The sequence below is a fragment of the Austrofundulus limnaeus genome, unplaced genomic scaffold (genome assembly GCF_001266775.1).
Source record: "Austrofundulus limnaeus strain Quisiro unplaced genomic scaffold, Austrofundulus_limnaeus-1.0 Scaffold7, whole genome shotgun sequence".
NCBI lineage: Eukaryota > Metazoa > Chordata > Actinopteri > Cyprinodontiformes > Rivulidae > Austrofundulus > Austrofundulus limnaeus.
Window position 1 is genome coordinate 1,738,312 of NW_013952409.1, and position 25,035 is coordinate 1,763,346.

The 25,035-nt window shown below is 39.0% G+C and overlaps 3 protein-coding genes across 5 annotated transcripts in view; all 3 read left to right on the forward strand.

The window, feature by feature from the left end:
• The first annotated feature begins 1,220 nt into the window (after nucleotides 1-1,220).
• On the forward strand, nucleotides 1,221-3,006 carry ifnphi4 (interferon phi 4). Its single transcript, XM_014032600.1, has 5 exons — nucleotides 1,221-1,352; nucleotides 1,466-1,555; nucleotides 1,645-1,794; nucleotides 2,735-2,821; nucleotides 2,908-3,006. Exons 1-5 carry the CDS (start codon nucleotides 1,221-1,223, stop codon nucleotides 3,004-3,006), a joined length of 558 nt encoding a protein of 185 aa, XP_013888054.1.
• Nucleotides 3,007-3,974: 968 nt separating this feature from the next.
• On the forward strand, nucleotides 3,975-18,108 carry plekhm1 (pleckstrin homology domain containing, family M (with RUN domain) member 1). Of its 2 annotated transcripts, none has more exons than XM_014032618.1 (12): nucleotides 3,975-4,033; nucleotides 4,958-5,050; nucleotides 6,730-6,971; nucleotides 7,054-7,716; nucleotides 8,602-9,082; nucleotides 9,676-9,820; nucleotides 12,172-13,155; nucleotides 14,029-14,174; nucleotides 14,273-14,466; nucleotides 15,190-15,253; nucleotides 15,337-15,494; nucleotides 16,928-18,108. In XM_014032618.1, exons 2-12 carry the CDS (start codon nucleotides 4,994-4,996, stop codon nucleotides 17,034-17,036), a joined length of 3,243 nt encoding a protein of 1,080 aa, XP_013888072.1. In that variant the 5' UTR covers nucleotides 3,975-4,033; nucleotides 4,958-4,993; the 3' UTR covers nucleotides 17,037-18,108. The 2 variants fall into 2 exon arrangements, with proteins under 2 accessions (XP_013888072.1, XP_013888065.1); XM_014032611.1 differs by lacking the exon at nucleotides 3,975-4,033 and adding an exon at nucleotides 4,044-4,235.
• Nucleotides 18,109-21,052: 2,944 nt separating this feature from the next.
• Nucleotides 21,053-25,035, forward strand: part of LOC106535585 (kelch domain-containing protein 1) — a 12,726-nt gene continuing 8,743 nt past the window's right edge. The window contains exons 1-4 of one of the 2 annotated variants that reach the window (XM_014032635.1): nucleotides 21,053-21,200; nucleotides 21,288-21,416; nucleotides 22,655-22,725; nucleotides 22,970-23,087. In XM_014032635.1, the coding sequence (XP_013888089.1) occupies nucleotides 21,315-21,416; nucleotides 22,655-22,725; nucleotides 22,970-23,087 (291 nt within the window). In that variant the 5' untranslated portion in view covers nucleotides 21,053-21,200; nucleotides 21,288-21,314. Of the gene's footprint in view, nucleotides 21,417-22,654; nucleotides 22,726-22,969; nucleotides 23,088-25,035 lie in introns of both variants that reach the window. The other variant, XM_014032628.1, reaches the window with a different exon arrangement.

Sequence of the window (25,035 nt, forward strand, 5' to 3'; positions counted from 1 at the left end):
ATAGAAATTCAAGTGGAGAGGGAAAACTCAAGTATTCACACATTTTGTGGTGAATGACAATATACAAGATGAAATTTGGTGTTTAAAATTCAATTAAGCTGCTTATATTGGGAATTTAGTGGAGACGGGTCATTTTGACCCGGAGGACAAAGGGTGTATACAGAAAATGAGGACAACAGGAGGGTTAACAAGAAGGTCTCATTGAGATCATAAATCTCTTGTTCAGAGACGTGGTCAAGAATAACAGCAGTTTATCAAATCCTTAAAAACATATGTAGCCTATATCAAAGCACAATTGAATACATCATGATACATAAAATAAAAGAAAAACATGGAAAACACACCCATAAAAAGTAAGACCTATAGAGCGTCAACAAAATTAATGACTGAAGACGTTTATTCTCACWGGTGATGACGCAACTCAAACTCAGCGCTCCTTGAAGGAAGCGCTCAGCAGAGAGTTGCATTATTTCATGTAAACCAATTTCAAAGTTATTGCCGTTCAGTCAAACCATGAAAACATAATTGTGAATACTCTCAGCTACCACCACAATAAATTTCAGCTCAATACCTATTAAATTCGCAAAATTATAGCCATTTTTGTGCAGTGGGAAGTTGATTGCCTGTGGCAGACATGTAGAGCCGGATCGACTCCCAAAGTTAATCAGTTGTAAAAATACATCTAGTTATTACTTCCTGAAAGTTTTGTTTAAATCCGTCCAGTTGTTCCTGAGATATTTTGCTAACAGGCATGACCCACGCAGAGTCGCTGGCAAAAACGTGATCGTCCTTTATCTTTTTGCTAAGCATTAAAAATCACAATAATAATAATTACATAAAATCAATGTGAAATGACCGGAGGAGAATAATAGTGCGATGGGCTTATTTATTTTATTGTTATATATATATTTTTAGAGCTTTAATGGTTCAAAAATCCGATGATTTAATTATATTGTTATAAACTCATYCAGATGTTGATGTTTTTATTGGTTTATCTTTTGTTTTGATTTTTCTCGGCATAATTCAAAGGTGACATTATTGCGACCTGTTTACCTGTGGAAGTGAAAACCAACGGGATTTCCCACAGGTGAGTTCAGAAAACGAAAAAATGAATCGTGTCTGCTTTAAAAAAGCTCCTCTGCAGCTCTGCTCCAACACAACAGCAGCTCCTTTCTGAACAGCTCTCTTCAGATCCGAACCATCAGGAGATATCTGTCAAAATGCTGAGCAGGGTCTTGTTTGCGTGTCTGTTTGTCAGTCTGTACTGCGCATGCGCCTCGCTGCGCTGCAGGTGGATGGATCATAAATTCAGACAGTTCAGTGAAAACTCCTTAACCCTGCTGGATCAGATGGTGAGTGAAAATGTTCTTGTTTATTTATTTATTTATTTATTTATTTATTTATTTATTTATTTATTTATTTATTTTTGATTGAGCCCAACAGAAGTTGTTTATGTGCTCTGCAGGCCAATAACTCCACTAACAGCACAGAGGAAGAGGAGGAGAACACCGTGGCCTTCCCTCATCACCTGTACAACCAGGCGTCCAAAGCTTCAGTGAGTCTTCCTCTGGTCTTCAGTCTGAAGGGTCCACAGGACAGAACCCTGATGTTGTTGTTGTTGTTGTTGTTTGTTTGTTGTTCCAGGCTGAGGAGAAAGTAGCTTTCACAGCTCAGGTCCTGAAGGAGGTGTCTGCCCTGATGGAGGAAGATGACGGCTCTTCATCATGGGAGGAGGTGACAGCGGAGAACTTCCTGAGTGTCGTCAACAAACAGGCTGATGAGCTGCTCTCCTGTGTAGGTCCACTCTGAGTGACGTCACAGTTCATGYTCTGAGCATGGCTCTGTTGCTTCACTGCTTTYAGTCTAACAGAGGTTTTTASAGCTGCTGCTGCAGACTTTGTTCTGTTTTAGCTGTTTGCTCATTAAAAYCTTCAGCTCATTCAGGAGCCTTTTAAAAATCTGCTTCAGSTTTGTACTTTAGGGATTTTAGCTGCTTCTCTGCTAATTTTAGCATTTAGGTAAGGAGGTTAAAATTCTTTATAAAGCACTTTTCGTCAACAAGGAGATAATGTGCTACAGCTATCATTGGGCTACATTACTGTAGCTTTTAGTTGTTCTAATACGTCTGTTAACTTTAAGYAAGGTTTTGCTTCTTTTGACTTTTAAAATAACTTTAGCTTCTCTTAGTCTTTAGCTGTTTTTCTGCTACATCTTGCGTTTGCTGAAAGTTTTGCAAATTTTGTTATCAGTTTGCTTATTTTAGCTTTCAGCCAGTTTTGTGCTGCCTTTGACTTTAGGTTAGTTAGCCTTTTGCTCTTTTTAGCCTTCAGCTACTGTCCTGCTAATTGCAGCTAGCCAACTATTATTTAGCTGCTTTTAGTTTTTCTTATTTTAGCTTTACAAATTTTGTTAGCATTTTGCCTCTTCTAACTTTTAGCTAACAATTGCTTTTTATTGCTTTTAGATACTTCGTTTTAATTTAGGTAGCTTTTTGCATTCTTTAGCTTTCAGCTAACATTTAGTTGCTTTTAGCTTTTTGCCATTTTTAGTTTTATTAATAGTTCTTCTAATTTAGTTTGTGTTTTTTTTATTTTAGCATTCTGGTCTTTTTAGTTTTAGACTTTTTTAGCTACTTTCAGCTGTCATTCGGCTCTCACAGAACATTCTTCTTGTCCTGTTTGACCTTTGACCTCCTGGAAAAGGTTCTGAACTCTTCTTCTTGTGCTGATTTCAGATCAGAGCTCACAGCCACACGAAGAAGAGGAACACCAAGCTGCACCTGTACTTCAAGAGACTGTCCAGTCATGTTCTGAAGAGACGGGTCAGTTCTCCTTCTGTTCTCCCACATGTGATGTTTTCAACACGTGTGTCAGAGTCATGATGGGAACTTTGTTGTTGTGTCTGCAGGGTCACAGCRCTGAAGCCTGGGAGCTGATCAGGAAGGAGRTCAGAGCTCACCTGATGAAAGCTGACCACCTGATTTCATCTTTACTCACTCACAACTAACACCCACATCAACCTCTGTTTGTTTATTTATTTACTTATTTATCTATTTGTTTATTTATTTACTTATTTATCTCTTTGTTTATGTATTTACTTGTTTATCTTTTTATTGATTTACCTATTTATTAATTGTTTTTACAAGCTGAATTTATTAAATTACATTTTATCCATCTGTTACATGAAGGATTATTTATTATTTGTTAATTTAAAATATTCATATTTGTTCATCATAATAATTGATTAAATCAACATTTCTGTGTTAAATTAAATTTATTTATTTGTTTATTTATTTATTAGCTTGAAGAATTATTTTATATAAATGTTGTTTGAAGAACATTTTTATAGTATTGAACATGAAGTATATTTGTCATAAAATGAAGTATATGTTTTTTTTTTTTTACATTTTATTGAAATAAAATCAAGTCAAAGTAAGCAGGCGATAACAAGCTGTGTTTCTTATTGTTTACTTATTTTTAAAAAAAATTTTTTTACAATGAAATGTACAATTTATTACGAAGGAGAAAACTCTTACTGAAACTGTTTTGCCAACTTTAAAGGGAACAAAAAGTTCTCTCAGCAGCAACATAAAGTGATGCCTTCAAGTGAAACTCGTAAACAACATATATCACTTTCAACTTTGYGTACATAGCATAGTTAATTGAGGTTATTTAACGCAGCTTAAAAAACATTGAGTGAAGTATGTATAACAAGAAAGTGTGTTGTTTCGTGACCTTATATTCAAGAAATATTACAAACAAGTTGCAGACATTGGCTTAAAAATATAAAATAACCTATATTTTCCTATAAGTGCGGTCAGTTGTAAAAATCACAAACGGATTTGCGCTTCAACTTTCACGTAAGCAAGTCATCAGTGCAAGTTTGCAACTCACTTTTGATATATTTATTTATAACACATCCGTCGACATTAAGAATAGTCTCTGTTCCGATTTGTGTAGTGACAGGGAAGGCATCAGGAGTTACTTCCCATAAGGCTTTGCGCTTCAGTTGTGCTGCTGCTCTGACTGCTGCTGTAAGTGCGGCACAACTTGCTTGTATCTGAAGTTTTGTGGGGTTTTATGAGTATTGTTAACTTCTAAACAAAAAACAAAGAGAGCCATTGGAAGGACTGATATATTTGTAATGGGTCGTCGCTGAGTTTACAAGAATTCACGGAGAATACGCGGTTGGTTTTGGGGGCTAAATGTCACAGCCTGGTTAGCCAGCCTGTTTCGGTAAGGAAGCTATTGTTATGATCCTGAGATTATCTTGTTTTTTTTCCCTTTATTTCTAAAATTGCTTTGTTGCTTTTACCTTTTAACATTTTAGCTCTCCTGCTACGTTAGCCGTCGTTTAAATAGGCTACTTTTTTGTCTGTGTAATAACGAGACTTATTGTTGAAGCTTTAAAAACATAGTTGCATTAGCAAATATAAACTAGTTTATTTCGAATAAAAATGAGTTAAGTCTAACATTTAGCGGTTTCTGTAATTACCCTTTGGATCAATAAAGTAGTTTTGTAACGCTTAAGATGGTGCTACATTAGTGCTACATCTGCTGTTACATAAAAATAAACCATATAGAGCTTAAAATGTAATTAAACACCCACTTCCGGTTTTGAGAGAACCTGTTATTATATTTCTGATTTGATTTCACAAAACTCTTTATTTGACTGAGGAACTTGGTTCTGAGGCTACTTCCCTGCAGACAGCCTAAATCAGAGTGAGTCTCACATGATTCCGAGTGGTTACTCACAGAAACCATGAAGTGGCAGAAAAATGTCACAGTGTTAGAAACTCGTGATGAAGAAAAAATGTAATTCTGTGCTGCTGGGAACAGGAAGTAAAGAAGGAAGAAGCTGTCTGCTGAGAAAAACTGTCTTGAACTGCTTGTGCTGTTTGGCTCACATGCCAGATGACACTTCAGAAGTCACTAACTCGTCTAATTGTATATTTTAGGTTGCCATTTGGGAGTAGACCTTCCTCGGAGCTACCATGATGCTTGCCACACAGCTGCCAGAAACTCCACAAGTGGCTAAAGATGTCAAACAGGTAAAAGCTGCTGTGTCTTTGAAAGCAGTGAGTGRTTTATAGATACAGATTCCTGCTTTGCTGTTTGCAGAGTCGCCTTGTGTGAACATCTGAGAACAGTTGATTTTGTTGATTTATGTGTGATAGAGTTAAACTTTGATGCTCTCCTCCTGACTCGCGTACGTGCCTGTAGAACAAAAGCAGAGCACAAAAAATACACTTTAAAATCAGTCAATGGGTAGTTCTAGGAATGCTCATTTTTGTAATTGCAGACTAACTGTTTTCACCGGCAGCTAATGCTCATAACTTTATCAGCACTAATCTATATTTTATAAGCTGCTGACTTGTTTCATTGTACGGTATGTCTTATTTGTGTTTAAGAGTTTAACTCAGGCACAGATCATAYATTCTGGAGATGCTTATTAGTGTAAAAGATTTTGTCTTGTAAAACACAGAGCTCAGAGTCATGATTTCTAAAACTCTTAAGTTTTGCTTATGATATATTTTACCCCCACAAGCTGTTGCACAATGTTGCTTTGTTTTTTTTGTGTTTATGATCATTTATCTCAGCTGACGGGGGTTGACTTGTGACAGTAGGTAATCTGCTGCTTGTTTTTCATAATCAAGCAACATAACTTAACCCCACATACTTCTCATCAGCAGGAAGTACGCTGCGTGTAATCTTACCAGCACATCATGTTAAGTGATTTCTAACCAGCCGCACTTTTTATTGCACGGCATCAGAAGGCGAAGGCTTGAGTTTGTGTGTCTGCTGGCAAATGATATCATCTCATGAACCTCAGGACTAGTGTTCATGAAACTTGCAGAACAGTCAGTTTTACAGGTTCTGAGCTGTGATGTTGGGCATGCTGTTATTTGTCAAGGTTTTACCAAAAACAGCCTACAACAATAAATGTTTTAAATTCAGAACTGTGGCATAAAAGGGGGTGGACAAAATGCATCCCTTCAAGAAGTCAGGGTTCATGCAGGGTCTAAAATGTCTGAAATTTGAAAATCAAAAATTTAGGCATAAAAAAGTCTTTAAAATACCCAGATTTTCATCCAAGGTCTTGTGAAATCTTTTTTTTTAACCTTTGATTATTCCTGGGAAGCACTGGCTGCATAAATAAACAGAGTAAAGAGCCATAATTAGAGATTCACGCTATCTGTGTTCATGAAGGGCTACCGCTCTTTGTACGTGTTAAACCACAAGTCCTGTGATAACTGTAGGCAAAAAAAGGCTGAGTTTGCTTCAGTGTTTTCAACATCTTTGCTGCTACAACCCCCTGCATACGGCGGATTGTTCACCCGCCCACAAAACAAAAGTTCAGTCATGTCCACTGCTTGTGGTTTAAACATGGAAAGTGTCTTTTCAATGAGACTTGGCTGATATCTGATTTTTTTCACTCGGTTGGAAGCGGTCCACAGGTCTCAGATATGACTGTTTGATTAAAATAATTTAGTGTTCTTGTATTAACATTAAATATTCTTTAATAGCTGAATTGATAGCAATAAAAGGTTTCTATGTTAAAATTTCTGGGACAATTTGAATGTTTATGCTAATGTGGCGATTCMATCTTAAATGTCATACTGATGGTCTTAAAAAGTCTTAATTTTCCTTACTGAAACCTGCATGAACCCTGGGAGTGCTAAGCTTTTAATTATTAATTTATTTGTTTAACCTCTTCCTCTCATTTCAGATCAAAGAGAGGTTGTCTCAGTCCCTGAAGGCTCTGCAGAAGCGATACGTGACGTCAGACGCCGTGGTCACCAGTGAGGACGGAGATGCTAACATCCTCTGCTCTGCCTTGGAGGCCATCTTCATCCATGGGATCAAGAGCAAGTACATCCGCTCCGAAGCTGGAGGCCGGAGTAGGAAGACGGACCGCGGGCCCCTCCCTCAGCCGTTTTTCTGGAGCCTCCTCAAAGCCGTCACTCACCGGTTGGTTAAAACGTTTGCAGTTGTAAACACTAAACAGTTGATCCTTTTATACTGTATGTTTCACGAAACCTTATTTCTGCAGTGATGTGATCACAGAGCTGGAAAAGATCAACTTCCTCGGCACGGACGTGGGTCGCTGCAGAGCGTGGCTGCGCCTGGCCCTCAACCACGGCCTTCTGGAGTGCTACCTGGCATCGCTGTTTCGCGAGGGCTCCAAGCTGCGGRCCCATTATCAGCCCGGTGCCTTGCTCCTGAACGAGGAGGAGCGGGAAGTCCTGCTCAGCTACCTCCAGGGTCTGGCCTCGCTCACCTTTAACTTGTCCTACAAGTCGGCTGTTCTCAACGAATGGACCACCACACCTCTGGCTCTAGCCGGACTGTGCCCCCTGGCCCTGTTGGGCTCGCTCGACCTGCCAATCAATGGCGGAGACCATTCTGCCTTGAAGCCAGAGCGAAAGGAATCCTGGGATACAGCGTCTCAGTCGTCAGGTTCATCCGATGCGTTGGATGCGCAGAGATGCTGCCCAGTACTGAAGGAGGTGGCTGTTTTGCAAAGAGAACCTGGACTCCACTCCTCTAATTTAAGTCTGGACACCACAGCGTCTTCTCAGCTCTCCTCCAGCTTCAGCTCTGACAGCCTCCTGCACGGTCAGGACCCCCGCAGCCCAGCAGGGGACCTGTGGTCTCCAACTGAGCTGGATCCACCCATTAACATCAGCATCAGCACCAAAAGGCCACATAAAGAGTAAGGTTCTATTTTTGATTGTTTATTTTGAAGCACATGATCTAAGATTTTGGGGCTGGTAATCTTTTTCCCTAATTTTTGTCCAAAAAATTAAAAAATGTTGTAAAAAAGGCTTTTATTTTCTAAAAGTCTGGTCTGTGTTGGACTTGGGTAAATGCTAAAAGATGAATCTCTTTTCTGTTTTAAAGTACCTGTGACATGCATATCCTACAAATACAAAAACTCRAAGAAAACATCTTTTTACTTAAGAAACCTGGCGTGATAAACATGATTTTACTCATTTTGTCACATAACTGGCCTATTTTCTTTTGAATTTGGCTCAGCCAAAGTGAAACAGGAAGTGACATCAAAGGGGAACTCGTTAATAAAATAAACTCTCTGGTCTCTGTGTATTAAAACGGTATCATTTAAACTTTAACTCTTAATTATCTGTATTTGATAGAGACTCAAAATAATCTTAAGAAACATCAGATTTGTCTCTACAGTCTGTGTTATCAGCTGTTGTAACAAAGCTCTGTTTACATGCAGACAGTCCCCTTTGACATCACTTTCTGTTTCTTCACGTCCAAATATCTCAGCAACTGTTCATCTCAGGGGCGTGAAATTTGTTTTGCAGTATGTTATCAATGTTAGGTTTTCAAAAATGCATTCATGTTTATTACAAAAATTTAATGTCACAGGCCCTTTAAAGCTGAGGCAAAAGATTAGATCAGTGCAGTTTTTCTCCCCAAATTCACTGAAATTCACAAAACTTTGTCATCTGTGTGATTTATTCTTTTGTTTTTCTTCTTTAAATGTTGGGCRTTATGCCTGTCTTTCCAAATACATTAATCGTGTTGTAAAGATTCATGAAATGTGTTTATTAAATGTTAATTCTCTCTGCAGTGTGCACGCTGATTTCCAGAGGAATGGTCATTGCAGTCAGGACTCAATGCGGGAAGACTCGTTTGTCTCCAGCACCGGAGCCGATCAGTTCWCAGAGATCGCCACTTTCAGCGGCTCGGACAGCGAGACACAAAGTCGCGCTATACCATCCCATGACTCGGTGGAAGAACTCCCAAATTCTGGCTCAGAGCCGCCTCCGTCCTCCATCGAGCCGCCATCACAAGAGGAGCAACCCGAGATCCAGGCGACCAGCGAAAGCTGCCAAACATCTGATCCACGCTCAGAAACGACCACGGTCCCCGTAGTTATCGAACATGTCAAAGATGAGGAGGAAATACCTGCGACGGTTATTCCGAATAATTCAAAGCGAGTTCAGGAAGTCAAGCAAACCCATGAGAACAACGCAGAACGTCAAAAGTTTAAAGGATCGCAGCGCTCCGCAAGCGTCGTCAGCAGGAAACTATCCACAGATTCACTTTCAGTAAGTAACTTAAAGACAGTTCCCCATTCAAGAAATCAGCTTCTCACGTTTTTCAATAAGTCCAACAAGAATTCTGACTCAATCACAGTTTTCTATTGGAAAAAAGAAAAAAATGATTGCCTGACTCTCCAGGAGTAGTCGTGTTAGTTTTGGCRTGTCAGAACAAAACTGCTGCCTCCTGCTCAGAGCGTCACTATCAAGCAGATCAGAAATGAAACTGCTCCTGCGGCACGATGTTGGTTGATAAAATAAAGTACAGAAAGTGACGATGCTGCACTTTTAAATTAATATGTGCTCAGAAAAATCAATAAGATCTGCGCTGACGTGTGATTTCCTAACGGGAAAAGCTGCAGGATGTGTAGAAACGTTTTGCACAAATACAGAACTTTGTTGCCAAACCTCGGCTGTTCTGTTGGTCAAGATAAACGAACGTTTAGTTTATGCAATCTTTTTTTTCTTTTTTTGAAATAAAGAAATCTGTAATAAACATGATTTACCAGGAACTAATTTCCTTCTTGCACTATTTATAAGTAAACACTGTCTTAAAACATTGTTTACTTCAATTTGAGTGGATTATTTTTGTCTTTTTGCAGCATTCTTCTTGGATTTCTGACGACGACATCTACAAACCTAATCTGGAGCAGGTGCCAGACAGCGAGGAAACGACTCCGCCCACTCCTGCAGCTGAGCTCAGTGTTTGTCAGTCCCCTCCCAGTGTCGTCCATCGCAGACAAATAGGTATTTATACGATCTAATGTTTACCTCTGAAGTCTAAAGGCTGCAGAACAGGTGATCAAAACCGCAACAACTGAACCTATTAAAGCCAYGTGTCATGTGGGAGTTTCAGAATAAAAGCAGCTACAGAGGAGGCAAGAATGAGAAAATTGTTGCATAACCTGGTTTGGGAGGTTCTGCAGCTTGTTTTCAACACATGATCTTGTGTGGTGTTTGACAACTATTATGTGATTGGTCAGAAACTTSTAGAGGGCGTGGTTAATACTAAAAAGTGGGCGTTTTGACGTGTTTTACTAATAGACAAACAAGCACTCACATCAAAAAGTCTGTCTCTTTAAAACCAAAATGTAAAAACATTAAAGACATTTGCACGTATTTGAAAAAAATCGCTCTAAACCATATAAGAGCACAGGAAATAAAAGGTGGAKGAGTGAAAAGTCACAGATGTAGTCATCAAGGAATTTACAGATGATTTAATAAAACTGGAGTGTCTGCAAGCTTAAAAAAAATTAGGATTAGAAAGTGTGGAATGAGGCTCGAGCCACACCTCAAGCCTGAGTTCCTCCAGCAGGTGAATTCCATCACGTCTCGAATTAGAAAGCTGTTTTTATTAGACAGTGTTGTGTTGTGACCACGTCACAATAAAATGTGATCCTGCGAGACGTCACCTCAGTGAGTCAGAACCTTGGCCGGCTTTAGAAACTCACCGACAGGGAGTGTCCCACTAGTTTATGAGCAAGTTTTATTGATGCTGGACTGTGGTTTCTTTATGATGTTGAAAAGATTTACTTTTAGGAACAACTGCTGTGCATTCTCACTTCTCAATTGACCTGTATAGACTTCCTGAATCCTCTTTATGTTGTCTTGGTTCCTAAAAGCGCCCGAGATATGCTTCAAATACAAAACGTCAAAGAAAACACCTATTTGTATAAAAAAAAAAGACATACAACACATGATTTAATCCATTTGCTCACATAACAGCTTTTTTGTGGGTATTTATTTTTTTTGGCTCAGCTGAAGTGAAACAGGAAGTGACATCAAAGGGTAACTCTTTAAGAAAAGGAACTCTCTGGTCTTTGTTCATTGAAACAATATTATTTTAATTCTTAACTCTTCTTCATCCCTCTGATAGACTTAAAATAATCTAAAGAAACATCAGATTATTTTCTCCTGTCTGTGTTKTTGTAACATTGCTCTGTTCACGTTCACACATTTCCCTTTGACATCACTTCCTGTTACTTCACATGTGAATATCTCAACAACTGTTCATCTCAGCGGTGATTTTTTTTTTTTTTTTTGGGGGGGGGGGTGTATTTTATCAATGTTATCTTTCCTAAAACGCATTCATTGCCTCAAGCATACATGTCAACCTCTTCGGATGTTTACCTGTATAAAAAGCCTCAAAAATCCATAAATTTTGCTAAAAATCCGTACAACTTGCACCCGGGGGTCCTGTAAGCTGCGCACATGAAAGCGCCCGCTGCGAAGCAGGAGGAGAGGAGAGCGGAAAAAGTTCTAAACTTATTTCTAGCGGCAGAACAGGTTGGAAGATGGCTATTTGATGTTATTTATTGTTTTTTTAAATCATCCTACAGGCTCTGACATGTTAGATAAATTTGAAAAAAATCCGTAAGACTTGAAAAAATCTGTGAGATTGCTCTATACGTCCGTATACCTGCAAAATGACGTAAAATCCTTATAACTTACAGACAATCTGTTCAAGTTGACATGTATGCTCAAGTTCACGTTTTCTTTAATATCTCCATGGGGCAATTTGTGTCACAACCAGCAGGAAACAAAAACAATCATCAACCACAAATACAGTAAAAAAGACATAAAATCCATCATGTATAGGCATAAAAACTACAAATACACAACAATTAACAAGAAGTATTTACGATGACAATAACAGCAAGTAAAAGGGAATTCTTAAATCTGGTGGTTCTACATCTTTTTAAAGCAAACCTGCCTCCTGATGGTAAAAGAGAAAACTCTGTAAGAATCTGTTTCTATGGAGAGTAGTGATGTTATTTAATGGGACATTAGCAATTTTACTGCAAAGACTGACAATATGGTGTATGCGTTTTTTGTTTTTCTGTGTCAATAGCCCATACCAGCAAATAAAAGAAAAAGTAAGAACAGATTCAATAAAACAGCAATAAAACATTCTGATAAAACTGATGGGCTTTATTGCACACAGTGTYCATGTTTGTCAAAAGAGTTTGTTGTCAATTACAGTACGCAGATATTTAGGCACTTTAAAAGTCAATTTGAGGTTATTAAAGAACGAAGGAATGCACGTCACCTGCTGCTTTTATTCATTTGACTTCTCATGATGGTCGTGTCTCCATCAGGACTGTCCAATCCCTTCAGAGGCCTGCTGAAGCTCGGCCACCTGGAGCGGCGGGGCCCGGTGGGGATGTGGCGCGACTACTACTGCGAGCTGTCCCCCTTCGAGTTCCGCCTGTACCAGAACGCCGAGGAGCGCACGTGCTGCGACAACTGCTCGCTGCTGCGCTGCGAAGACATTCGGATCACCTCGCCGGACGGCCGCTTCGATCTGACCTTTCCCGGGAAGCGACTCCACCTCCGAGCGGCCAATCGCGACGAGGCGGAGGACTGGATGGACCGCATCAATGAGGCCGTGAAGAAGTGCCGCCCGGCGCCGCGCGCTGCCGACAACCGGTGGGAGGTGCTGCGGCCGTGCAGCAACGGCGTGGAMGAGCGCCCGCGTTCCCCTCCGTCCTCGGCCTCCTCCAGCCCCGAGAGACGCTTATCATCCTCTGACACGAGCGCAGGGCAGGATGCAACTCCTCCTCTGCAGAAGTTCAACTGGACTCGGACTACACACCTTGAAACGGATGCTGTCAAAGAAGCAGTTTTATATTTCTCCACAGATTCTGAGGCCAGAACGTGGACTCCGCTGGTCTTTTCTCTGTCCTTGGAGTTTCTGAAAGGCTTCCGAGTCCAAGAGGAGAAGAAGTCATTGTTGCTAACGTATCCCATCGAAGAAATCCGGGACGTGGTTCCTGACGTTTCCCAGGGAGGAGCGGACTTTTTCAAAGTGCTGACCATTAAAGAGACCCTGAGATTCAGGGCGGAGAACCCGCAGGAGGCTCGCTCCTGGAGGGATCTGATCCGCAGGGCTTTGGACTCGTACTTGGAGAGCGGGGAGGACGAAGTTTCCGAGGAACCCGCACCGRTTTTAAACGCTGGCGTGACTGGAAATCTGCACAGACTGGTGCAACACAGGCTGAAGGAGGACGGAGTGCTGCTGGTCCACCTGTACACGGTTCCATCAGAGAGGGGGTTGGACACGCAGAACTTTAAATGTGCAGGTCTGTTTCAACCACAGTATCTTTCATCTTTCCAGTTTTATGCATCAGTAGATGATGCAAAGTTTTGGTTTTCACTGTGCTTTAAAATGTCAAAAATAACCTAAATTTTGATTCTAAATTGTTAAAATCACAGCCCTGTTTTGTTGACATTCATAAATCAGATGATCTTCCTCAAATCTTTATCTTTATTTATTTAACAGGGAYAATGCATAGAAAAWCATAGAGCAGATCAAGTCTGTACCTGATGAGAAAGAGTATAAAGAAAGCACAAAGAGTATTTAGCTACAGCTAATTTGCAACTCCAGTCCCTGGTTGGGCATTTCTAATCAAATAAAATACATACAGTTTATACATCCTCTAAAAATATACACTAAAAATACATAAGCATGTCTGCCAACAAATTCATAAAATCAACCAATACAACTTACAAATTCATGCAATAAAAATGATAAAAAAAATCAAACAGAGCATTAAAATTTATTTATTAAAAAAATTATCATTTAATTTAAAAACAAAACAAATGCTATACATACAACAATTAATAATACAACACGAATAAATTGAAAGGTAGCAGAAAGAAGAAAAAAATTCTTATTGATATCTGCCCCTTTTTAAAACAAATAAATTTAAACAATAATAGTCTTCAAATAACAAAACATAAAAAAATCTACATACATACTAAATTCATAAAATCTACCAGAAAACTACATTTGAATATCTTTGAGACAAGTTGCGCAGAAGAAATATATTAAATTATTTTTACAATAGTCACTATAAGAAAAAGTTTACCTTCCAGTCAGATTTAAATAAAGATCATGTCACAAACTGGCGTTTACATTAATTGGATTGATGTGTAATAATTGTCATTTAAAGGCTGTCCCAAGCAGATCGGACCCTCCCTGGGCCGAGCCCGGCTGTGTGGGTTTTCAGGCCAGTACTACTGYGACGTCTGCCACAAGGGGGACACCACCATCGTCCCCTCCCGCATGGTGCACAACTGGGATCTGACACAACGAGAGGTAACAGTGCCCCCTACAGAGGAGTGGTGCTTTACTCAACAGCTTGTGGTTTCCTGGGCCTGTTGTCCCACGTCTTTGTCCCGCATGTCTCTGTCCAGGTGTCAAAGAAAGCTCTACACCTGTTGGCTCAGGTGGAGCAGGAGCCTCTGCTGAACCTGGAGCTGCTGAACCCCAACTTGGTGAAGCACTCGGAGTCCGTAGCTCTAGCCCACAACCTGAGAGAGAGGCTGCGTCTGCTGGGGGACTACCTGCTCACCTGCCGCAGCGGAGCCTGCAGGAATCTCCAGGCCAGGTGGGTTTTATACAAAGTTCCTTTTAGCCCAGGGGTCTGCAACCTGCGGTTCTGCGGCCACATGTGGCTCTTTGGTCCCTCTACAGTGGCTCTTTGAAAATGTGACCAAACATGATGATCATTTTTTTAGTTTTTGTTATACCYACAACAGAAATCAATTTGTGGGCAAATACGTGATCAATACTACTAATACAAAAAGTAAAACATGTTGATAAGCTCATGCTAGCCTGTTGTTTACTTAAGTAATCCAACTTCTTTTATGAGCTTTCTCTCAAATCCATCAGATTTACCTTTAAAGAATATTAAAAACGACATAATAAGGATTAGAAAAAAATATGCCTGAATAATTCAGTTGTACTAGTTTTTATGAAATTAGGTATAAACTATATATAAAGTATTTTTTTGTTTACATGAATATAGTCTTTTTATTTGTCCTGATGTGTAAAAATAATAATAAATAATAAAATTTACTATATATTTTTTAGTTTTATAATGTCACCTCCACTGGCCGTAAAGTTTCCCGAAAAGGCCCACGGACCACCACTTGATAATCACAGTTGTAGCTTACTTTGTGGCTCTGATCACATTTTATTACTGCGTCAGTAGCAGAAATGTCTCTTTTGATCATTAAGGTTGCAGACCCCTGTTTTAGCCCGACCTCCCAAACCTCATGTTCTTCCACTGTGAGCGCTAACGCAGCTGTTCTTCCTGGTTTCTCTAAAGAATGGGACAAAGGTCGTACATGCTGGAGTCGAGCCACCTTTACAGCGTCAGAGACCTCCGACAGGTATCTGTCTGACTCGTAGCTTTCATGATACACCTGTCGTCTCCATTCATTGAAGAGCGAAATGTTTTCTTTCTGTTTTACAGATAGCTGATGGAGAATTTGCATCCTTCCTGCTCAYGCTGATTAAGCACGCCTCTAATCACGTGTTCGACTGTGACCTGTGCACTCAGAGGGGCTTCATCTGCGAGATCTGCCACTCTGAAGATATCCTCTTCCCCTTCCAGTTCGAAAGCACCGTCAGGTGTGTTTATCTTCAGACATTATTCCCTCGTCTTATGTCCCTTTCTTGTCCTCACCACGGGAATACAAAGCCTTTAATATTCATGTATAAAAATTCCCTTTTAATTTGAGTTTTCCATTTTTTTATGTGAATGGTTTTATAAAGCATTCACACGATTTTGGCATCAAACTCGTTCCACAATTTTTGTGCTATTTCAACAATTTATGTATCAAAATGTTCCAGCATGACTTTTGGTATTTCATCAATTTATACAATTTATTTTGAGCTTTTTTGCCATTATTTTTTTTTTCAGTAAAATGAATAGAGCTGTCTTCAGCATCTTTAAAACCCTTCAAAATGTTCATAAATCTTTACTGTAATTTTTACCTTTTGTTTTGGTTCTACCTTTTTAACATCTTCATTCTAATTTTAGCTTCCTTTAGCTTCTTTTTGGCTTATTTTAGCTCTTTTCCTGCATGTTTCAACTTTCGTTCTGCTCCTTTGTATTGCCTTGCTTCTGAAAAGTGCTACATAAATAATTTTTAACTTATCTTACATTTCAGCTATTTTCCTGCTAATTTTAACATTTGTTTTTCTGCTTCTTTCGGCAAATTTTTGTGCTTCTTTCCACTGCTTTCTGGATATCAACTGTCTTCTGCCTTTTTCAATACTTTTTGCTATTTCCAGCTAAATTTAGCTTCATTTTATCTATTTATTTCAAACAAACAAAAGCAGACAAAATAAAAAYGGAAAAAATATAATTAAATTATAACAAATTATCATGCCCATTGATATGCAATTTTATACATTATTTGTTCGAAAAGGAGCAGGTAGAGGATAAAAGATCTTATGATTTCCTGCCACTTGTAGCTAGGTATGAGCCGGTATGATAACCTTGGTCAAAAATATCACTGTTTCACGTTATCATAGTATTATTTATTAATTACAGCTCYAAGAGGTTTTATTTTGAAATTTGTATTTAAWAACAAAAGAAAATAACTTTTCGGTCAACTCTTATTTATCTTTAGAAGCTGTTTTAGATCACAGAGGTGTAATGCTGAAATTTAATTTACCTGTGTGCAWTCATACTTAGGATTTTTAGCACCTGGTGCAATTAATCTATACTGTTCAAGTTTACATCTACAAGGATTAATGCTTTTCTACTGCTTTAATATAAAAGAAAAATCAAGGTATACGGTGCAACAAGTTGTATTTTAAGCACATACTCTAGTACTTTAACTTAAGTAATWRTTTGACACAGCTATGTATACTTKATTTTACAGTAGGATCAGTGCTTTGACTCGTTTGTGCTACTTTTAGCTTCTTTTTGCTAATTTTAACTACTGTTATTGGAATTGACTTCAGCAACTTTCAGCAAACATCTTTCAGGGTTAAGCACGTTCACAGGAAATGCAAATTCTCTAGTTATTTTTTTGTTCTTGTCTCTGAATCAGGTGTAAAGACTGTAAAGCTGTGTTCCACCAGTCCTGYAAGTCCACCGACCAGCCCTGTCCCCGCTGTCAGAGGATGAAGAAATACCTGCAGAGAGATCAGCAAGACTGAGAGCTGCAGCTCTTTGGTGAACGTTTGAGCTTCGATGCAAAAAAAAAAAAAAAAAAAAAAAAAACAAAAGTCAAGCTTTTACATAAAAGGAACTTAAAGTGCAATTATGTACACTTTGCTTATTCTGACTCATAATAAGAAAAGTGGGTTTTTCAGTGCTGCAGTAGCTCTACTTTTGCACTAATTAAAAATTGCGCTGACAGGATGCAGCCAAACGTTACTGAACACTGAATTTATTATCTCCACAAATTCAGCCACGGCACGAAAACAAAAACAAGGACAGCTCGTATTGTTTCTTACTTTGTCGGTGCATTCTTAACGGTCATTTTTACCACATGTGCGCTCCATGTTAACACTACCCTCCTGCKGCCCTTGGRTCATGTTTTGTCGGTGTTTGACCCAAGGACAGCAGGAGGGTTAAAGTTCACTTAAGCTGTTCAGCTGACTCTGATTGTGCCTTCTTCTTAAATTTTAGCTCATTTCTGCCAAAATGCTTCACATAGCTGTTTATTTTAAATAACCAAAATTTAAAATTGCTCAGATGCGTTTAATTTTTTGGTTTTGTGTAAATATAAATGAATGTATCCAATAAAATAAAAATAAAAAAAGAAAGAAAGTTGAGATTAACAACTAATTTAGAGTAAATTTAGAAAATATTAGTAATGCTGCTTGTGTGGTGGGACACACTCATTTGATATTAAAACAATGTGTGGTTTTCTAATTCACATTTGGGGGTAAATTATTATGTTTCAGTAAATCTGAAATAGAAAAAAAGATTGCGTACTTTGCACTTAACTCACGGTTAAATAGATTTTACAGCTGGAATATGAAGTGATCCTTCACGTAGCAAACCTTAATGTGTTTTTTTTTCACCTGTTTATTTTTAGGGTTTAATACTTTTTTAGGTTGATTATTTCTAGAAATGGCCAAGAACAAAAATAAATCATTACATGTTTATTTATAAGTTCATTTTGATCTATGCACGATAAAATCACGTTCTCTGTACTTCAGTACTGATATTCCTGGTTTGTACTCGTTTTATCTCAAGTATAAACATCCATACTGAAATAAATACTGCTGTGTTGTATTTTATTATCATTTTTTATTGAAATATTTTTGATTGTAATTCATGCTGCTGATGTTTTCTAACTTACGAGAGCTCAGATTTAAWTTAAGCTCATGATTTTCGGTTTGTGGACTCGGACACTAAACTGTGTGGACTTTAAAGCTGTTGGGCTCAATTTTGTAAAAGGAATGGTGGGAAAAAAGTAAAGTTCTTACGCTTAAAAAAATGCATGTTGGAAGCACCACAATGGCAGCCTGGTATCAGGCAGAGTTGTTGCTCACCGTTGCTAACGATGATGCTCACCTGTGTTGATCAGGAGTGGTTCATTTCAGGTTGTTGTTTAAAGCTGCGATAATCTTTGCCCCAAGATGGCGCCAAAGACARCTGTTGAAAAGCTGAAAACTTTTTGGAGCTTCATTTGGCTCTCACCAGCAGAGCAGTTCTGTTACTGACTCTGGGAAWGTTGGTCGTGGTTATGCTAAACAGCTAACAGCAAATTTTCATTTAGCAGMCTAACTTTTTCACCAACTTTGAAAACCATTAGCAGACCAATGAGCTTCCCCTAAAYAGACAATTTTGTTGTTAGGAGTATAGTGGAGCATAGTTCTGGGTCACGGATCAGCTGGTAAAATGCTGAGGTATGAAAATGCCATAGGAATTGTGCAAATTCAACAAGCTCAAAAAGCAGGTTTATAGCTTAGACATGAATGAGAAATCTCATCAATGATCCTAAAGGAAAGTTGAACACAGATCGGTTTAGAGAAAATACATCGGGCCAAATTTAGTGGCTGAATTTATTCAATTTCAATTCTGAAGCAATCTCAGCATTTTCTCGAAAATCATGTGGGCTTGGCCCGCTTAGCGAATGCATATTTGTTACAATTTTTAACAATGAAAWGGTCTATTAGGTTAGGTTAGATATCTCTGGTAGTGACTCAAAATTAGAAAGGTCTAAAAAAAAACAAAGACGTAACTGACAGTATTATTAGCGATTAATGTTAGCTTTGCTAATTTTTACTTGTTTGCATTTGTTTATGCAAATATATATACATAAAAAATATATACATTGCATGTTTATATATTTTTACATGTGTGTGTGTRTATATATATATATGTATATACACTCACCGGCCACTTTATTAGGTACACCTGTCCAACTGCTCGTTAACACTTAATTTCTAATCAGCCAATCACATGGCGGCAACTCAGTGCATTTAGGCATGTAGACATGGTCAAGACAATCTCCTGCAGTTCAAACCGAGCATCAGTATGGGGAAGAAAGGTGATTTGAGTGCCTTTGAAYGTGGCATGGTTGTTGGTGCCAGAAGGGCTGGTCTGAGTATTTCAGAAACTGCTGATCTACTGGGATTTTCACGCACAACCATCTCTAGGGTTTACAGAGAATGGTCCGAAAAAGAAAAAACATCCAGTGAGCGRCAGTCCTGTGGGCGGAAATGCCTTGTTGATGCCAGAAGTCAGAGGAGAATGGGCAGACTGGTTCGAGCTGATAGAAAGGCAACAGTGACTCAAATAACCACCCGTTACAACCGAGGTAGGCAGAAGAGCATCTCTGAACACACAACATGTCGAACTTTGAGGCAGATGGGCTTCAGCAGCAGAAGACCACACYGGGTGCCACTCCTTTCAGCTAAGAACAGGAAACTGAGGCTACAATTTGCACAAGCTCATCGAAATTGGACAAGAGAAGATTGGAAAAATGTTGCTCGGTCTGATGAGTCTCGATTTCTGCTGCGACATTCGGATGGTAGGGTCAGAATTTGGCGTCAACAACATGAAAGCATGGATCCATCCTGCCTTGTATCAACGGTTCAGGCTGGTGGTGGTGGTGTCATGGTGTGGGGAATCTTTTCTTGGCACTCTTTGGGCCCCTTGGTACCAATTGAGTATCGTTGCAACGCCACAGCCTACCTGAGTATTGTTGCTGACCATGTCCATCCCTTTATGACCGCAATGTACCCAACATCTGATGGCTACTTTCAGCAGGATAATGCGCCATGTCATAAAGCTGGAATCATCTCAGACTGGTTTCTTGAACATGACAATGAGTTCACTGTACTCAAATGGCCTCCACAGTCACCAGATCTCAATCCAATAGAGCATCTTTGGGATGTGGTGGAACGGGAGATTCRCATCATGGATGTGCAGCCGACAAATCTGCGGCAACTGTGTGATGCCATCATGTCAATATGGACCAAAATCTCTGAGGAATGCTTCCAGCACCTTGTTGAATCTATGCCACGAAGAATTGAGGCAGTTCTGAAGGCAAAAGAGGGTCCAACCCGTTACTAGCGTTGTGTACCTAATAAAGTGGCCGGTGAGTGTATATATATAATGTTTAGTTTTAGCTTCCACAATTTTTATGTTTAGCATTTAGTTAGCAAATTAATAGTTAATAATGCTAACTTTTGGTTAGCTTTGCCCACCACTGCAGCTAAGTCTGCCTATAACCGGACTAACTGGAATAACAGCGGAATCGGGAAAAGCTGGGGACATAGGTGAGTYATATAAAATCATTTAACCCACATAATATACATTTTGTCAGAAGTTAATGTTTTGATTATTAATTTGCATAATTTCTCTTTTTTGTTACATGATGTAGAGGTGGATTATAAATACATATTGCCTTATTTTATTTTATTTTACTTTATTTTTATGGCAAGTGACTCAAGTAAACCTGTTAAATTTAGTGAGTGACTCAGATTAATTCGTGTCAATAAAATTAACCAAATTCACCCCCTTCAGTCACTATGGGAGAAGGGCTTTGGCCCCCTSTAGAACCCCTCTTGGTGTCGCCTCTGTCAAAAAGGAAAGCCGCAGGTGCTGCTCATCAGTTTTCATTATTCTGCAACCAGTATCACCTGCAGATTAAAAAAAACTTATTCTCCTCCTTGCTGACAAGGTTTTAACCAGTTTTATTTGTTGCACAGTGGTTTTTTTTTTTTTTGCTTCAGATGTGTGACATTATCCTGTAAGGCTTCGCATTAATGCCTCCAGCTGATGGGAGGAGTAAAACAAGACAACGAGCCTGAAAAACACGTTCTGCTGAATTCTCCAACTTCCAGTCGGAGCAGCAGCAGGTCGGCGTCTCTCTGAGCTCTTCCTGCCTCTTCTGGTCCAGCTCGACTTGCTTTCTTTTTATTTTTTTAACTTAGTTTTTTATTCAGCCGGAAAAAAACAGCCTCGAGCCTGACATGGATGCAGCCCGGAGAGAGGAGCCCGTGAGCCCCCTGGAGAGGAGCGGCCACACGGCGTTCATCCGCAACAACACGCTGTTTGTGTGGGGAGGTTACCAGGTGAGGCAGTTACCTGAGCAGGTGGATTCACTTGCACTTTTTAAGATTTTTCRTTTGGAGACACTTGGTTGAGCAACTAAACCTCAGTTAAAACTGCAGTAGTTTAAATCACAGCWACAATTTAACTTTATTTTCTGATCAGAAACTTTTAAGAATGTCTTTATTTACAGGGATTACTGTTGTCTCCAGATATTATCTCAAACTATATCCACATTATTATCTYACTTAAACTGCAGTTTAGTTTAATTTAGTTTTTAGATTATTATCCTATCAGTTCAACAGCAACATTCTCATGGTAACCAGAATAATGCAGACCCTTTAATGACCCTCAGGAGGGAGGGGAGGGGCAGTGATGTGCATGTGAGTTCAGCAATTTGTTGCCGTTTTAAAGTTTTGAGCTCCTTACCTGTGTTTGAATCAGGCTCCTTTTAGTGCAGAGTTCTGAAATCTTTACAGTTAAGAGTAATCTCCTCTCCTTGGCTCACAAAAGGTGAAAGGAGCCAAAAGACGTGCAGCAACTGGTGGCCTGTGGGCCGCTTTGAGTTTGTTGAAGCGGGGATTTTCCAGCCAGTGGTGGTGACATAATAAAACTAAAAATATTTTTTATTTTAAGCGTTATTATTACACTTTAGGATAAAAGAAAAAAAAACATTCATATGTAAACAGGAAAAATGATTATATTTCATACCAAATTTAATAAAAAACTTCTAAAACAAGAAATGCAGACATATGTTTTATTCTATTTTTGTGTTCGCTTATCGTCTCACAATATTTATTCTCAGAAACTTTTCTGACAGATATAAAAAAGAGAAGAAAAACGATGGATTTGAGAAAAAGGTCAAACTGTACAGCTTGAAATTGGGATTACTGAAGTGGCCAACTACCATGATCTGATTAACTCTCCTTGTTTTAGTTTCCATCATGTTTGCAAACCAATTGACAGAAACACTTCTAAAGGTAGCTTTTTCTGTTTTTAGTGTAAAAAAAATGTTTTTTTGGTCAGATCTCCAAAGGGCCTCATGTGGCCCAGAGCCGCAAGTTGCAGACCCCTGATCTAGATGAAGATATTTGGTTGCTATTATTATTGTTGTTATTGTTATTGTTATTATTATTGGAAAAAAACGCACTTTTTACATACTTAAAACCCTGCCTCTTCAAAGTCCAAATGAATCTTTTTGCAGAGAAGTACACAGTGTTGCTGTTTGCCTTGATTTGATCTGGACGTTGTCTCCCTGCAGGTAGTAGCAGGACAGGATGTCGTGTTACCCAGCGAGGAGATGTGGATGTGTGATCTGGACAGCGGGGCGTGGTAAGATCCGCTGTTTTATCGGCCGAGATGAAAGCTGTGTCACCTTGACCTGTAAGTCAGGGATGCAGCCTTGTGGTTGTTTTTGATTTAAAAAAAAAAGGGTGATAAGCTTGAGGAAGTGCTTGTTTCTGTGAAGTTTTGATAAGTTAAAGTCTAATCTAGGGTTTAGTAAGATCAAGCTGTAACCAGCCTTCACTAATGATTACTTTTGTATATTTCACTCTGTTTTTTTTATGGGAGACAGGCAACAAAAAGAGATTACTGGAGACGGTCCCACAGACTTGTCTGGTTTCTGCGGCTCTAAYATTGATGACAGGCTGTATATCTTTGGAGGATGTGACTCTGCAGGATACTCAAACCAGGTGAGACTCGTCATGTTCCAGGTCCTCGGACGGATGATACATCTTCCAGGGCATCAACGAGCAGGCTTTTCAGTTTCTGAAAWATTTCCCCATTTATTCCTCTGACCTTGTGTTGCAAACACACGTAAAGTTTTGCTATTTGAACCACATTTCCTGAGCTCAAACATACACCCCTCAGCATGAAACTACCACCACCATGCTTAAGTTTGTACAGTGTACAGCCTCARGGATTCATCCTTGATCTTAAACATCCAAACCAATTTCCTTTTATCTGAGTATTTTATACTTTTAATACACAATAATCTTTAACTGCTCTTTTAGGTTTTTTTAGGCCTTTGGAGTCGGAGCTGCTTGTTGGTCAGATTACTTTGTTCATCTGTTTTTTTTTAACATTTTGGTTTATCTTGGTCCTCCTCTGTACTTCCACCATCCACGCAGAGGAGTAGCTCTGTTTTGGCACTTCATCCGGCCTGTTCTTGTGAGGGAGTAGATGTGAATTCCTCAGGAACTTCCTCCAAAACTGTCACCTGAGCTCTAAGAACAGACCTAAGTTTTGTGTGACGCCACAAAAACAGACGTTTGGCTGCAACACAAGGATTTCATTGAAGTCACTTGGACATTTCCAGGTGTAGCTTTAAGTCCAGTTCACACATGATTAACTGCTGAATTGTTGTTTTTTTTTTTTTTTTTTAGGTTAAATGAGTCATTGTATAAACCAGTTTTTCTGCCCTTACAGTTTTCTAGAGGCTGAATTTCCAGTTTTCATTCATTCTGTATGAGTTTAAGACATGAGTGTTTTCCTTGAGGCTATACATGTACAGGTTAGTCTGACTTAAAATCTTTTGCAAAACTTTATTGTCCAGCAAAGTGAATAAGTTTTTTGTTTTCATAAAAGTTGGAGATWTTAGTTTTTTCCTCCCTCAGCAAATAAATATTTCTCCCTCAAGAAACCAGGATAATGTCTAACTTGTGTTTACAGATGAGCTGCACAAACGGGATGTTTTCCTTCCYGGTTTTCTTAAAAAATGTTAAAGTTTACAAATCTTTGCCAAYTGTACACTCTCTGTCCGGTTGGAGACCCGAGTGAAATGGGACCCCTCCCCACCTACGTCTGGGTTAAAAAAAATTTTTTCTTTGTGCCGCTGTCTTTAAAGATATCAACCAGCGAATACCTAATAGAGTATTACATATTGGCAAACCCCACCCCCAGGGCAGATAATAAGATACGATGGGTATAGACAGAATATTGCAGAATTAAAAAATATACATGAAAATGTCAACCATTAAGGCACAATTTAGACAGTTTATCTGCAAAAAAAGTTGATTTGAGTTTTAGTTACACTTTAATAAAAGTTTGAAGGTCAGAAGGTCAACCAGCCACATTACCCAAATCCAACAGAATTTGTGTCCAATRTTTGTTCATCCTTTTTTGTTTGTTTTGTGCCACTATCATTTTGATGATGAGAAGTTTTCTTAGTGAAAAACCATGTAGCTAATGTTGGTTCGTGCATTGTCCYGCTGTAAATTTGACTATTCCACCTTTGGCTTCACTTTGAATGTAAGAATATCATCTGCAGGCTCATGCCTCCACCCTTAAAACTAATAGGTTAAACTGAGGGGGCTTTTTGATTTGTTTATGAGCAGGACATGCATCAAAAGACAAGTACAGAAGATTCAGTTACTCTAAACCAGGGGAGTCAAACTCCTTTTCACCGAGGGCCACATGAGCGTTATGGTGGCCCTCGAAGGGCCAGTTGTAATGAACTGACGCTTCATGTTTAACTTCGACTAAACAGAGTTTTAACGCATCCTCTTTTAAAAACTGATAAGAACTAAGTGTATGACTGACTAAATCTGAAATAAATACAGAAATATTATTAATAGTAAAACAAAGTTTTACTGAGTTTCCAACTAAATTGCTCAGTTGCTTAAAAGCCAACAGCTCAGG